Source organism: Ciona robusta, chromosome 12 (assembly GCF_009617815.1).
Source record: "Ciona robusta chromosome 12, ASM961781v2".
Lineage (NCBI taxonomy): Eukaryota > Metazoa > Chordata > Ascidiacea > Phlebobranchia > Cionidae > Ciona > Ciona robusta.
Window position 1 is genome coordinate 7327042 of NC_143246.1, and position 13871 is coordinate 7340912.

General features: G+C 37.7%; 1 protein-coding gene and 1 long non-coding RNA gene across 3 annotated transcripts in view; one reads left to right on the forward strand and one right to left on the reverse strand.

Annotated features, from left to right (window-relative positions):
• Positions 1-13871, reverse strand: part of LOC149727360 (dynein axonemal heavy chain 8-like) — a 42537-nt gene that overhangs the window by 16920 nt on the left and 11746 nt on the right. Inside the window, exons 27-56 of the mRNA XM_089890261.1 lie at positions 13607-13804; positions 13100-13307; positions 12839-12958; positions 12237-12320; positions 11760-11888; positions 11104-11303; positions 10654-10807; positions 10009-10171; positions 9588-9691; positions 9104-9232; positions 8765-8884; positions 8450-8545; positions 7992-8138; positions 7701-7873; positions 7233-7411; positions 6824-7011; positions 6384-6578; positions 5839-6081; positions 5253-5416; positions 4586-4721; positions 4267-4459; positions 3760-3879; positions 3313-3457; positions 2967-3097; positions 2446-2624; positions 2028-2171; positions 1499-1671; positions 987-1179; positions 563-715; positions 99-239 (exon numbers count right to left, since the gene is read on the reverse strand). Coding sequence (XP_089746387.1) covers positions 99-239; positions 563-715; positions 987-1179; positions 1499-1671; positions 2028-2171; positions 2446-2624; positions 2967-3097; positions 3313-3457; positions 3760-3879; positions 4267-4459; positions 4586-4721; positions 5253-5416; positions 5839-6081; positions 6384-6578; positions 6824-7011; positions 7233-7411; positions 7701-7873; positions 7992-8138; positions 8450-8545; positions 8765-8884; positions 9104-9232; positions 9588-9691; positions 10009-10171; positions 10654-10807; positions 11104-11303; positions 11760-11888; positions 12237-12320; positions 12839-12958; positions 13100-13307; positions 13607-13804 — 4702 coding nt within the window. The remainder of the gene's footprint in view (positions 1-98; positions 240-562; positions 716-986; positions 1180-1498; positions 1672-2027; positions 2172-2445; positions 2625-2966; positions 3098-3312; positions 3458-3759; positions 3880-4266; positions 4460-4585; positions 4722-5252; positions 5417-5838; positions 6082-6383; positions 6579-6823; positions 7012-7232; positions 7412-7700; positions 7874-7991; positions 8139-8449; positions 8546-8764; positions 8885-9103; positions 9233-9587; positions 9692-10008; positions 10172-10653; positions 10808-11103; positions 11304-11759; positions 11889-12236; positions 12321-12838; positions 12959-13099; positions 13308-13606; positions 13805-13871) is intronic.
• The window catches only part of LOC149727361 (uncharacterized), a 38030-nt gene that overhangs the window by 16702 nt on the left and 7457 nt on the right, over positions 1-13871 (forward strand). For both annotated transcript variants that reach the window (XR_016386230.1, XR_016386231.1), the window contains exons 8-11: positions 2404-2598; positions 3721-3884; positions 4616-4714; positions 13160-13317. This is a non-coding gene — a long non-coding RNA (uncharacterized LOC149727361). The remainder of the gene's footprint in view (positions 1-2403; positions 2599-3720; positions 3885-4615; positions 4715-13159; positions 13318-13871) is intronic.

Sequence of the window (13871 nt, forward strand, 5' to 3'; positions counted from 1 at the left end):
GAAATAAGAGGAATAATGGAGGTCTTTGGGGGGACAAAATAATTACAATAATAATGATACTATACTGACCAAGATATATTATGACATCACATTGGTACCTGTTTCATTGCTTTATGAAACCAAGCTTCATCCTGTGGTCCAACAAATCTATCAGCAATGACACGCGTGCACTCGTGCTTCCATAGCAGCATGACTACTTGTATAGAAGTTGTAACTTCACTTTCAATTGTCAGCATGCCCTGTGGAGAAAGTATAGTAAAGTAGGGGAAGATGGGACACCTTACTCATTCTATTTTTTCACATCATTATGTGCGAAAGGTGTCCCGTCTTCTCCCCACCTTACTATATGTGATGCAGAGCTGGTGGAATTAATGTAACTTCTTTATCTTTGTGTTGTGAGGTCATTGTCTCCTTTATGTAATTATAGTCTATTCTATGAGGGTTAACTGTGTGTGTGTTGGGAGAAATAAAATATATATCCTGTCACTTACAGAGTGTTGGTCTGTTTGTAGGAGCACTGGGTATGGGTATCACCTTAATACTTATCATAAGAAACCCCAACCTGCCATATCCTGCTGAGATCTCTTAAGTTGAAGACGTAATGAAACTTTGCCGGGGTTGGAAGCATCTTCCCCTTCACTGCTTGCCATAACCTCCGGGTGGCAGTAACGAGCATGGGAATCAACGAACATACTTCCTGGTTGAACCCGCGGGGCTGTTAGGATGGTTGGGTTATTGTCATATAAAGGTCTACCCCAACACCCAGGATGCTACCATCTAGACCCTACTGAGGCAGTTTATAGACACTCAATAATAGAGATTCTATTCTATAAGGGTGAGGTCTTCAGTGAGGCACCTGGGATGTAGGTCTATTACCCCATTACTCAATTGCAACAGTAGTAACACTATTAAGTTGATTGGAAAGTCAGCAGTGAACCGGAACGCTTCTATCTTTTACCCTTACCTCCAACCCCCATACAACCCACCTCACAGAAATGGCCGCACCCAATGGTCTTAAATATTTTATCAATGGATGAGTTTGAAGGCAAACAACTGTTGAATATTGTGAATTGTCGCTTCAATCGTTGTGGAATATCATTCCTTCCACCCCCAGGTTGTATCATGGCTGCCACAAACTGGATGTCTACTATGTTTGTGAAGTCGCCTGGTTTCTCTAAACTGGAAGTGAAAAAAATAAACTTAATTGAAAGAGCTTAGCCAACTCTGTTGTATGGTTTCACAAACATACTTCAAACTGATCAAAATGTTTCAGAAACATGCCGTCATGTTCTTTTTAAACTAAAATTAATACAATGCAACTAGAAACAACCAACGAAAATGCATATTGGCTGATTGCTTTTTATTATTTCTACAAAAAAAACAGGGTTGGCCTGCCCACCATACCAAATACGGTAAGGTGCCTCTTAATATATATACAAACATTTATTAATAATATTCTATGCCACATTGCCACTACATATGTGTACAAACATCTTACTTATAATATCCCTTGTTTCCCATCAATTGTCGAACAATCTCGTTTGTTATTTGATCCCCCCATTCATTAATAACAGGCATGTTTATGTCATCAATAAACATTGTCATTTTCTTGCCAGCAGGAGGTCCATATGTTGTACCAACACGCTTGTCAACATAACTCTCAATGGTTCGCTGTTGAATATAAGGGGGAACTTGAGTGACTTATGCATGGCTTAAATCTCAGTTCCCATTGGCATCTCTCACTGTAGGACCTCACCCATTAATAAAATGTCAGGGTAATTAAGAGGCCAACTCTGGTTCACTCACATAAAAAAGATTTATCCATGGTTGCCACTCCCATGCCCACAGTCAAGTTGCTGAAGTTATTGCAGTGTGTGGATAAGCAGACATGATTAAAAATGAAGTTTAAACACTTGAAGACATTAATGCAAGTTCTCACAAACAGTTCTCACAAAATGTTCACAGTTCTCACAAAACAATTGAAAACATGTGTTACTCCGGTGGTACTTGAATTGGGTTTAACTTACTTGAAACATAAGAGGAGTTGTAGCTGATGAGAAGTTGACAGCCTTGGTGGCATGGACCTCTATGTTGTATCTCGTATTCATATAACCCTTCACTATCACTGTCTTAGCTGTGCCTTGTTCACCAATCAATAAGACGGCTTTTTCCTGGAACAATAAATATTGTATAAAAGTGAGGTCTTCAGTGAGGTACCCCCGTCTAGACCCCACTGAGGCAGTTTTTAGACACTCAATAATATAGAATCTATAAAGGTAAGATATGCAGTGAGGTCTAGGTCCCTTAACCCAACAACCTGGGTGCTACCACTTAACCCTTTTTGTGCAGCTTTAATAAGTGTTGTTCAAGTGATTTGTAAGTAACCATTCTGTATATCCACAGACACTTTATTGACGTCACAATGTGCTTGATGACATCACAAACCTGTTTCATGACAGTATGCATGAGGTAATCCATCCTCACATTATCAACATTAGGAACAAGTATTGAAAGGTACTCAGGTGTTGAATCACTCGGATAATCATAAGTTGTGACATGATCTGACCAGTGCTGCCATTCACCAGACTCAGACACAAGGTATTCAAACATATTTTCACCAGCACCTGTAATTTGGGCATCACTGGTAGTTTAAAATGTCATTTCTACAGTGGACATTGCACAAATGTGAAATAATGGATGAATGTAACAAATTTACCATGCTCATTATAACACCATGTTCTGTTTCCTACATCTTGTGCCTGTGTTTATCTGTATGGCCGATAATTTGGATAACCAAGGGACCACTGGGTTGGAGTAATTACCGTTATTAAAATAACGTGTCCGTTATTAACCGTGTCCCAAAGGACAAATACTGGCATTACAATAGTAGTACCAATAAACCTCGAACCTGTAACCTTTCTGTGAGATACAGGCGCCACTTAAGTTAGTATATAAAGGACAAATACCTGGTTTAAGGTTGGGCAGGTTGAGAACTCCGTTATCCTTTTTATATTTATAAAGAAATTCTTCCATTTTTTCGCGATCGGGAAGTTCTAACAGCGCCCCTAGTGACCACATCATGCAGAACACAAACAACCTATAAAATAAATATGATTGAGGATTAGTGTATGTACACTACTACAGAGCTAATAATCTGTATTAGCGTACAGAAATATCTGTATGCTAATAATTTGCCAGAAATATTTCATACATGATCGCACATTATTTAGAAACTGATTTGACTATTTCACCAATGTATAAATCCAATACAATGTGCGGCAACAGTCAAATACAGCCTATACCAAGTTTCACCTTTCTAGATGAGTTTTTTCCATAGTTTTCCCTTCATCTGTATCTGGTAGTAACCCTTGCATTATAAGTAGCATCTGTTGAACGTACATACATTCCAATACACTCATCTTGGCCACTAAGCTATTCTCCACATATCTGTATAATGCTGTGGGAATGTAATGTATGTGTTATTTTGTGTAGGGCAAATATAGGTGTTTAATATCTTTGTCTATATGGGTATAGTGATGTCTAAAATCTAAAAGTTATTCTCATGCCCATAGTCAAGATACTGGTGCAATTAAAATTGTTCTATAATTTTAATAGGTTAGTAACGTTTATGTCTTGCCTAAACCGAGATATTAACTTTATTATTTATACACTTATATTTTCCCAATAAAAACCATATTTTTAAGCATTATATTCCCACAGTGGGGTTTGAACCAAGTACCACCAACACACAAGACTTACCAACAAAAGGTCCTTCAAATGCCGGCATTAAAACCTCGAACATAACAGTTGGTTTGCCTTTCAACCAAGCTGTTAATATTGGATTCCAATTCAATATGGAGGAACTCATATACACCATACCTGTGGTAAGTGGTTGGATTATTTAAGTATTTGTTGGTGTAAATCATGTGGAAACCAACATACAAGTGAGGGCACACCTGGGACCTGGGATGTAGGTCTATTACCCTAACACCTAGGGTGCTACCATCTAGACCCCACTGAGACAGTTTATAGACATTTAATAATAAAGATTCTATTATACATGGCTGGGGTCCTTGTCGGAGGACCCAAGATGGGGTCTAGATGGTGGAATCCTGTGTTATGGTAATATATCTGCATCCCACGTTTCATGTGTTCCTTAAGTCCCCTATTATATAATGGTGCGATAAGTGAGGGAGCCTGACATGCCGGTCACAAATGGCCCGTCACTCCACTAAATACCTTGCATAACAAAAAACATTAACCCACCATTCCTAGACACTGTAGCAGGTGATGCATTATCAATATTGTGAGGTTCGAATATGATTTTACAATTTGGAGCCATCGGTATCCGATCCCCGTTAGCGAGGGTGAGGGTCTTGTTATCATCCAACACTGAGTTAAGGTTCTCGATCCAAATCGCATCAACTGGCCCATCAAGGACCAACCATACATTTTCACCCTGTGTGTTGTTATAATGTAGGATATTATATATATATTGCTTAGTGTGAATACCAAGTACGCCATAGCTACATTGCCAAACTACTAAATCATGCAGTACAGACGGTACACCCCACAACCTACAAACCTTCTTAGCTTTATGTGTTCTTCTCCACAGAGTTGAGAATATCCCATCTGTCCAATCATTGGTTGCGACATCCAACGATCCAAACATCTGGGACGCTGTGATCGCTTTTGGGTTCATTCGCATCTCACGGTGAGGACTACATAGATATCATATTAATATTCCATAGAAACAATATAAACTTATAATATATCCGAGTACATGTTTTATTTGTCCCTTTATCGGTTACATACCACATAAAAAACATATGATTTTAAACAATATATAGTGTTTTATTTATCTCTTGGATAGTAGTAACAAAGATTCTATTTAATTAACATAGCAAAGATAATGGAAGTAACAGTAAAACGACAGTCGTAATAATACGTTAAAGATAAAATAAATAAAACAGTTTTAGTTTAAAATTGTAGCAATTGATCGCTATAAAATCAACAAACAATGGAAAAATATTGGTTTTAGTAGGGTGGGGAAGATGGGACACCTTTATTTTGAAATGTCCTGATTGTGTTTTAATTAATTAACAACGGTCTATGGGAGTCAAAAGGATCTGGTTTTATAATTCATCAAATTTTCCTTGTTCACTTCCTAATGGGCCGAGAAATAGAAAGAAAAAAGAAATATTTTTGAAACATACTATGGATAATAATACATTGAGTTCTATTATCCTAACCTTCCACACTGTGCCATTGCCTTCATAAGAACATGAATGCAAGCTGTTTTCCCCGCTCCACTTGGTCCCAATGTCATCATACCATGGCGTACACGTTGTGTTTCGTATAACTGGATCAACTTTAACACCCATGGTGGGTGGTACACTAATCCCATCTCTAATGCCTGAAAGTTATAGCTTAGTTAGATGTTTAATGTTGGATCCAAGGGAAAACTATGAGATTCAATCATTCTTTACAGTTTGTTTTTTAAAATATTCCTTTAGTTACTGTCAGAGTTTCTAAAGCCATTGTGTGCGGATATACTCTTAATATTCAACTCATTTCATATGAAGTCCCACAGTGAGGTTTGTTATTTATCCCAGAATGAAAGTCTTGTGCTTATTCACCCATTAAGCCAACTCCTGATGCTCAAAATAAGCTTCTAACATTTGACATGTTACAGCCATTGCAATGTGTGGATAAGCACACCTGACTTTTGCCTGCCTACAGCAAAACATCAAAATATAAGCCAAATTTCCCCCATTATGTCAATACCACATATAAGTCACTTAAGTGAGGTTTGAACTCCTTCCATCTACCACATACCTGATGCTCAATAGCAGCCTCTATTTTGGGGTAACCAGCCTTCTCAAGTTGGATCCCTGGGAAAAGATCATTGATGAGCGACAAGAAGAGAGGTTCATCCTCATCCACGAGCTTGGAGAGGTTCATATCACGGAGGATCCGCATCACAATCTTCATCTCTGAGTCCCCAGGACTTGATCTCTTCGTTGCTCCCAAAGTCCGGAGGACAGAGAGGATGTTTCGTAGTCCGAAGTCGTAATGGACCTGGAGCAACAAGATTTCATTAAAATAAGAGTCTGATGACCCATATATCTTTTTAATATCTGTTGTATTAAATTATTTGTTTATTTCTTTGTCTGTTATGTATTTCATTCTGGTATAAAAAGGGTTGTTGCTGAGGAGTTTATTGTACGGTGTATAAAGCAAAAAGTTTAAACGTAAATCTTGTCAGAAGTTATTCAAATGCTACAGGAATCTTTAGTGAATGGCAAGTGTAACAGAATCTTGCTTCCGCCATGTTTATTATAAGTCTGAAAGAGATCTTCTGGGCATTCACAACATTTTACCTGTTTCGTCAGTTGTTCCTCACACAACTTGTACAATGTGTAGAATTTCCTTGAAAGTTGAACGTTCTCCACAAACCCACACGAAGCGAGTTTCACTCTCATGATAATCTGACGGTCAGGCACCATCATCGCTACCAAACGGAAGTTTATTTTCAAGTTTTCTGGAAGTTCTTGTCTTCCTGCATAGCCAGGGTTCTGTGTGGAGGAAGTTTTGTTGGTTGTGAATATTGTAGCTGCTTCTACTCACTATCGATTTATCTGAAAAAATCGTCTTTTTTAGCCTTGTAACGCAACGACAGTTATTATAACACAGGTGTTCTGTTTCATACACCTTGGTGTTCTGTTTCATACACCCCGCTTACAAGTTTTCATGCATGTAACTTTGTGAGTAAATCTCAATAAGCACGGTCTGGTACACTTGACCAATACCCCACACTCACCATTGTAAGGAAAAGTCCAAACTCTGGATTGAGTGTCACATTGTCACCGTCGGTGAAGATAAAAGCTTTTTTCCGGTCTTTCTTCGCTCCAAGGACAATCGCGATTTGTTGCGCGGCTACTGAGAGAACGGGAAGCTCGATTCGATTAAATTCATCAAAACAACCCCAGGATCCTGACTGTGCTAGACCTGTGTGGTGGATGGGATTATTTATGGGTGTTGCACATTGTACATGTTGGTTTCATACACCTCGTGCTCACTGTCGAGTTACAAAGTATTTACTGGTGCAACATTTTATATTTTTTACTGTGTTTTAACAAAAAAAGCCAACAGAAAGAGGAGATTGTTGAAGCTATGAAATAGAACCATATTTGCTTGCAACAGCCAGCCTTAAACCCAGTCCCCCTTACCTTTATAGATTCTTCCCAACCCTCTATAATCCATCTGATCAGAGCAGTTAAACACAACCACGTACTTTCCCAGACACTTCCCCATATCCTTGGTTGTCTCTGTCTTCCCTGTTCCTGCTGGACCTGCAGGGGAAGCCCCTAAACTCATACCAAGAGCTTGTGCGAGTGTGATGTAACACCTGTGATTGTGATGAAATAATATTATAATGATGATGTTTCATTTTGGAGTAATCATAAATTGGCTGTAAGTTGCAAATTGCACACCTTTGTGTTAAATGACCATCAATTTAAACCAATACCCTTTTGAACCTTATTAATATGTAAGCTCTTATACTTCAGTCCCATTGGCTTTGAACTGTCTGCTTTTTGTTTGTACATCATGTTCAAATATGTTACAATGGTATTACAATGCAATAATGCATTCCATAAAGTAATAAAAGTATTGCAATGCATCTCATAATAACCTACCTGTCAGTCAATGGTGTGATAACCAGTCTATCAGTACAACCAAGATATTCGTTCTGATATTCAAAGTTGACATCGGTGATTGAGACGATACATAGATCGGTGTCTTCTTGGAAGTAAAACCTTGACTGCTTCAACCACTCAAAGTCCGATACAGACTTGATGTGCATGTGAACCTGGGTGGGAGGGTTTGGTTGTTGTTAGAATATCTACAGACATTGTAAGACATAGTTATCTTGCTCACCATGCAAGGACATTTACTTTTATATATTTACTCCCACACACCATACTCACCAAGTCATCAAATATATCCCTTTGGTGAACATGAATTGTGACGAGTGTTTCGTATTTGACGCGATCCATCTTCGTAAGATCCCTCGTTGTCACTCCAATCAACTCATTCAACATATCAAGGAACCTTTGGTTGGTCACTTGCATTATCTGGGTGGTTAATATAGCTGCTTAATGGTAGATAAACATAACTGTGTAATACATTGTGGCTTCCTACACCTCATGCATGCTGCAATCATCCTTAAAAACCTTGAGTATTAATAGTCTGACAAAGGTCATGTATAGGGCATCAAAACATAGGATGGAGGCGTATATTTCATATGTTAGCTATAAAGTGACATGCTTCTATTTTTCTTACACATCAGTCTGTGTTTACTTGATCCAAAGCATCTTAGCATAATATGTCCACAATTAAACACACAATTATATAACACACCAAATCTTTAAGCGCCATTGCCAACCTTTCTATCAGTCTTTGCATTCTTCAAAGCCACTTCACTATCTCTCGTCCAAATCATTTGAATTCCAAGCAAGCCAACTTGTGCTGGAAACATGCTCTGTAGAAGGTAATGGAAGGTGTATTACTTGTATAATATATACCCTTGTTGCTAATTAGTTGTAATGGGTGTCTTCTTATACACCAGACACACATGGTGTATTCATATACCTCATGCTCACTGTTGAGTTATAACATGGGTGTCTTCTTATACACCAGACATACATAGTGTATTCATGCTCACTGCCAAATATCGCCATAACTTATTAATCACACAAACCTGAAACTCGAGCATCTTAAAAGCAGAATCTTCAATTCCATAGAAAGCTTGTCTTATAATGCAGTGGATGCTGTTTTGTACAGCTTTCAATAAATTTCCCAACCATACTTCAACATTGCCCTGTAATATAACATGGTTAACTTGAGTGACTTATCCATAGTTGCCACTCCCATGCCCACAGTCGAGTTGCTGAAACTATTACAGTGTGTGGGTAAACAGGCATGACTTTTGATTGGTTTGGTCATTTATATTCCCTTGAATGCCACCCCCATGCCTACAGTCATTACTGAAACTATTATATGTTTGGCAACACTAAATAAATAAATCCGGCAACACTACCTGTGCCATAACAAACTTCTCTAGATCAATATGTTCCTTTTCCCTTGAATTTACTCCAATAATTTTGTCGTAATCTTTTTCATGGAACGTTGCTGTACATACGTTGTCAAACACCCCAACCAGATGTGCCTGTTGATTACATTGGTGTTGGAGTTATATTGCGATGAAAACTAAGTATTAATATGTAACATATTAAAATATTAATGTAATAGTAGATTATTGTGCAAAATTTAAGATATTTATTTGTTTTTTTTTCTGGTACATTTATCTTAAATGCATTCAAAGAATATGCAGAACTGTCTGGTTGCTAATTGTTTCAAATACAATGTATAGCTGGCAATTTAGACAACCCAAGTGACCACTGGGTTTGGAACAATTGCTGTTAAGTGCCTTGCCCAAAGACACACACAATATTGTTTGGAATAAGTATTGTTGGGAATGTGTTACGATGTACCTACTACAGGCAGCATGTTAAATATATTACCTGGATACTGTGGGAGTTACTTGCTTGTCCCAGTATTTCAAGCAACGCTGGGTCAGAAACGAAGAAGAATCTCGGGAAAACCAATCGCTTCTTTTCAAGGTAGCCTGCGATTGTGTATATTGTTATTGATGTGTGGTTTATGTACATTTTGCTGCTGTTGCTACCAGGCATAATGTAATAATTAAAAATGCTTCTCTGCTAAAATAGTTGTTTTTTGACACCGACGTTTCTTCCAGCAACACATCATTAGGGTATATATAGTTTTGTTACAATGGCACTGATGAAGTTCTGTTACAATGGGTGAAGAAATGTGGTTTAATAAAATAAAACTGTCAGAAGCGAACTTATATATTATAGTTTCATTGCCTCTATTAGGATTTTTAAAAAAAACATACAATGTGACACTGTGTAACCATCTCACCTGTCAATGACTTCTGGCAGATTTCTAATTGCTCAAGTAAATGTGGCAACAGTTGATCCAACGTATCATCCCCCACACAACACTGAACAACATTAGTTGTCTCATGAGCTCGCTGCATGATCTTCTGCCACGATTTGTCGATGTTGGAAAACCTTTTCGCTTCCTGTGAGTGGTGTGGTTTAAATATTGGTTTGGGCATGACCCAAAGGTTCATTAATCTGCCCTCCTGTATAACTTCACCTTTATAACTTCACCCATATTAAAATGGACTATTAATCTGCTCTGCCATATCACCTCACCCATATAGAATACAAACTTGCCATTGCGTTGTCTTATCCTCTATTTCTAGAGGATAACAGATTCAAAACTGGTCACGTCTATCCGCAAGAATTGACAACATTAAACACACAAAGTGCACAATATATAAAACGTAATCAACACATCAGCCTTCGCATACTATTGCGACAAGTCTACACTTTACAGTGAGCCGACACGATAAACAGTTTACAACAATCAGTATGTTTTTCTAGCAAACCTTGCCTTGACAGCATTAAAAATATAAAGACTTGAGTGATTCATTGTTGCCAATCCCATGCCCACTAACATTTCATACATGGGATACATTATATTATAATCATCTCAAACCTGCGGTAATTGTTTAGCAATATCCCCCCCAACAAACACTGCTTCAAGATAAATCCAAAGGTTCTGAACCGTCATCCATTGCTCTATTATTTCAGTGGTTCCAGATAGTTTGTTCACCCATAGTTGGATCTTTGGTTTGAATGGAACATTGTACCTAATGTGTAACACTGGTATGAGGGTCATTAGCAATTGCTGGGTTTGGGGTTTTCATTGTTGGCATATGTGTCAGTAGGCAAGACATGCCAATTGTGTCAACCAAGTGGTCACTAATGGGTTGTAAAAATCGGCCATCCAGAAAAAAAATCACCCACAAAGTTTGTCCCACTATGTAAGGACAAATATTAAAATTCATTCATTCACTCTCTAGCTAAATGTGTACTGTAGCTAAAATATTATCAAGTTAAACTTGACTATCTGTCATCAGTAGCCATTATGACATCACACACATACCTGTTACTTAACAAAGAAGCCAACACCATCAAACTGTCTTCTAACAAAGCCACAAGTTCCTGTACATCTTGTCCTTTCAATAGAAGTTCTCCCCTTGACTTAAAAGTTGAAAACGTGAAGTTCTGGCCCTCCCACTCAGCAATTATCACTTTCAGTTTTGCTTCAATGTCTTTCTCCTTGGTGGCCGAGATACAAATGTCCTGGTAGGATGTAATGTTAAAATATTGTAAAAAGCCAACGAAAATATTATCCCCGATAGCAGATGTATTAGATGTATTGACGTTTATAACATGTGGTGTATACTATTAGTAGTTGCCAACTTTATCGGCCAAGGATTAACCATACAGTTTTTGCCAAAACTTTTATGTTATCATGATTTTCTAATTTATGTGATTGAGTTTTTACGGCAAGTCAGGAAATTCATGAACCTGGCATTTAGGCCAAAGTGCATGCTAGTTTCTGTCAATTATGAGCTGTCACTTACGCAACTTTGTAAGTAATAATTTTTCTGCATGGCTGACAATTTGAACAACCCATTATTGACCAGTGGTTTGGAGCAATAACTGTTCATTGTCTTTCCCAAGGACACTATTCAATATGTTTCCAATGTTGGCGTTGATCCTTAAACTTAGGTACCTCATTGAAACATTCATTACCTCAATGTCATTCTTGTTAGGAAGTATAGGAGCCTCCATTATATGTCGTAGTAAGAAGTTGTCGGATTCCACATCAAACTTATGGTTGGTGATAGCTGTTATTCGATCCCAGTGTCGAGACTTCATTGCCTGTTGGTTGAATTATTGGATATTGATATGTGATATCATAGCATAATGTATTGGTGATAGTTATATTCATGTCATCATGTGTTGTTCATTGGGTTCATGTGTTGGGTTGTTGAATATCCATGTGTTATCACATCATAGTGTGTTGGTGATGAAACATTCAATCTTTCGGTTGAGCTTTGATGGTGGAGTAGCTTTGATATGTTGGAGTATCACAGTATAATGTATTGGTAAAATGTTGTTATTACTTCAGGTAGGTTTTAATATCAAAACACAATCTTTGTGTAGCTTAGATTGGGCATTCATGTGATAATGTAAGTGTGTTTAATTATTCTTGTTTATCAAACATACCTTGTTGGCCATCATCTCCAACAAGGGGCAGCATTCATTGAAATCATCAATTTTTCTCTTCAAATCCAGAAATGCTTTCCATTCCTTAACAAAAACATAAGTTTAATTTATCTCCAATTATATATGGGTGGGGTCCTACGCCAAGGCATGTTATAGGACTTGAGGTTAAGGTCACGTTTGGCCATTACCGCAACACCTTCAATCTTATCTCTTTCTGTTTTTAACCCACAAACATTGTATATGTTGTAAAACTGATAGTTTTTATAAAAATGGTGGTAACTTAACCATAACGCTTGTGTAAATTGAACTGCACTATTTTGCAACACTTTATGATCAGCCACAAATATTTATTTCATTAAACATCGCCTAAAAACCTTGTGCCTGTGCCCCTTAACCAGTTCAAAGTATAGCGACCACGCTTATTTTCTTCCAACTAAATGTAAATATTTTTATCGGTAAACGCGTTTTAACAACTGTTGTTTTGTCGCTATATCCTGTCCTTTCATTTAAAATATGTCTAAATCTTCTCCACCGTGATCGAAGAGACAAATAAAGTTATTTTTACTATTATACCTATTGATCCAAACCAACAATATATTCACCTTCAATCCCCGCGGTAACTTTCGGCATTTATTCTGAAACTCAACCAACTCAGAGTTGACAGCTTCAATGTCAAGTTCCTGCCACATGATGTCATAATACCCATCCACACTATCGTTTACCTGGAATTGAATATGGGGGGATTAGTGGCACAGCTAAGGGGGTTTCAGGGTGTCGCACGCCCCTGTTTTTTTTGTAAAAATTGTTTTTTTAGTTTAAAATTTGTCTCTTTACATTTACCCTCTTAAATATAAATTACTCACCGCATTATAAAGTGTGTAGAGCTTGGAAAGTAGATTTAGTTCTTTCTTTATTTTATACAGAGCTGGGTAGTCTGTCTTGGAGAGGCCAAACAATTCCTCCCCAGCCGAATACGTGTTGTATTTACGCCAAAGATCATCAAAACGAATTTGGAAAATTGTTAATCTTTCACTTGCTTCCTGGGGTGGGACTCCTTGTATGTTGGGACCTCTGTTGGAAGGTGAATGCTGTTTAGTTGTGTATGGAGCTAAAACACGGGGTTCCGGGTTCATGGCTCGCTGTGGTTACTGATCCAATCAATTGTTTGCTAATGTTTTATCAATATTATAAATATTTTTCCCCTTGATAAAAATAACGAAGGTCGTATTAATTAACATAGCAAAGATTGGAATTAGCTTGTTATAACGACTAAGGATAAAATAAATAATGTTACTTGACACTGAGCATGAGGTGTATGACGCCACTACAATGACATCATACCACACAAGCTCTAACACACCCCACCCCACCTTTCCAAATAGTCCGTCTCGAATATTAAAACATCTTCAATGTATTGTTCCACCCCTGATAGTAGATCAGATCTGAATTGTGGTTGAACGATCAGTAGATTCTCTTGTGCTTCCCGTGATTGTTGCATCACAGTCTTCCATGAATAACCAAGCGTGTCAACTCTTTCAGCATTGCCATCGTCAAATGTTAATTCCATTCTAAAAGAATTCGAATTTTAATTTTTACTTCGCTACCATAGTTAACAAGCCCTAAGTTATTGTGTTC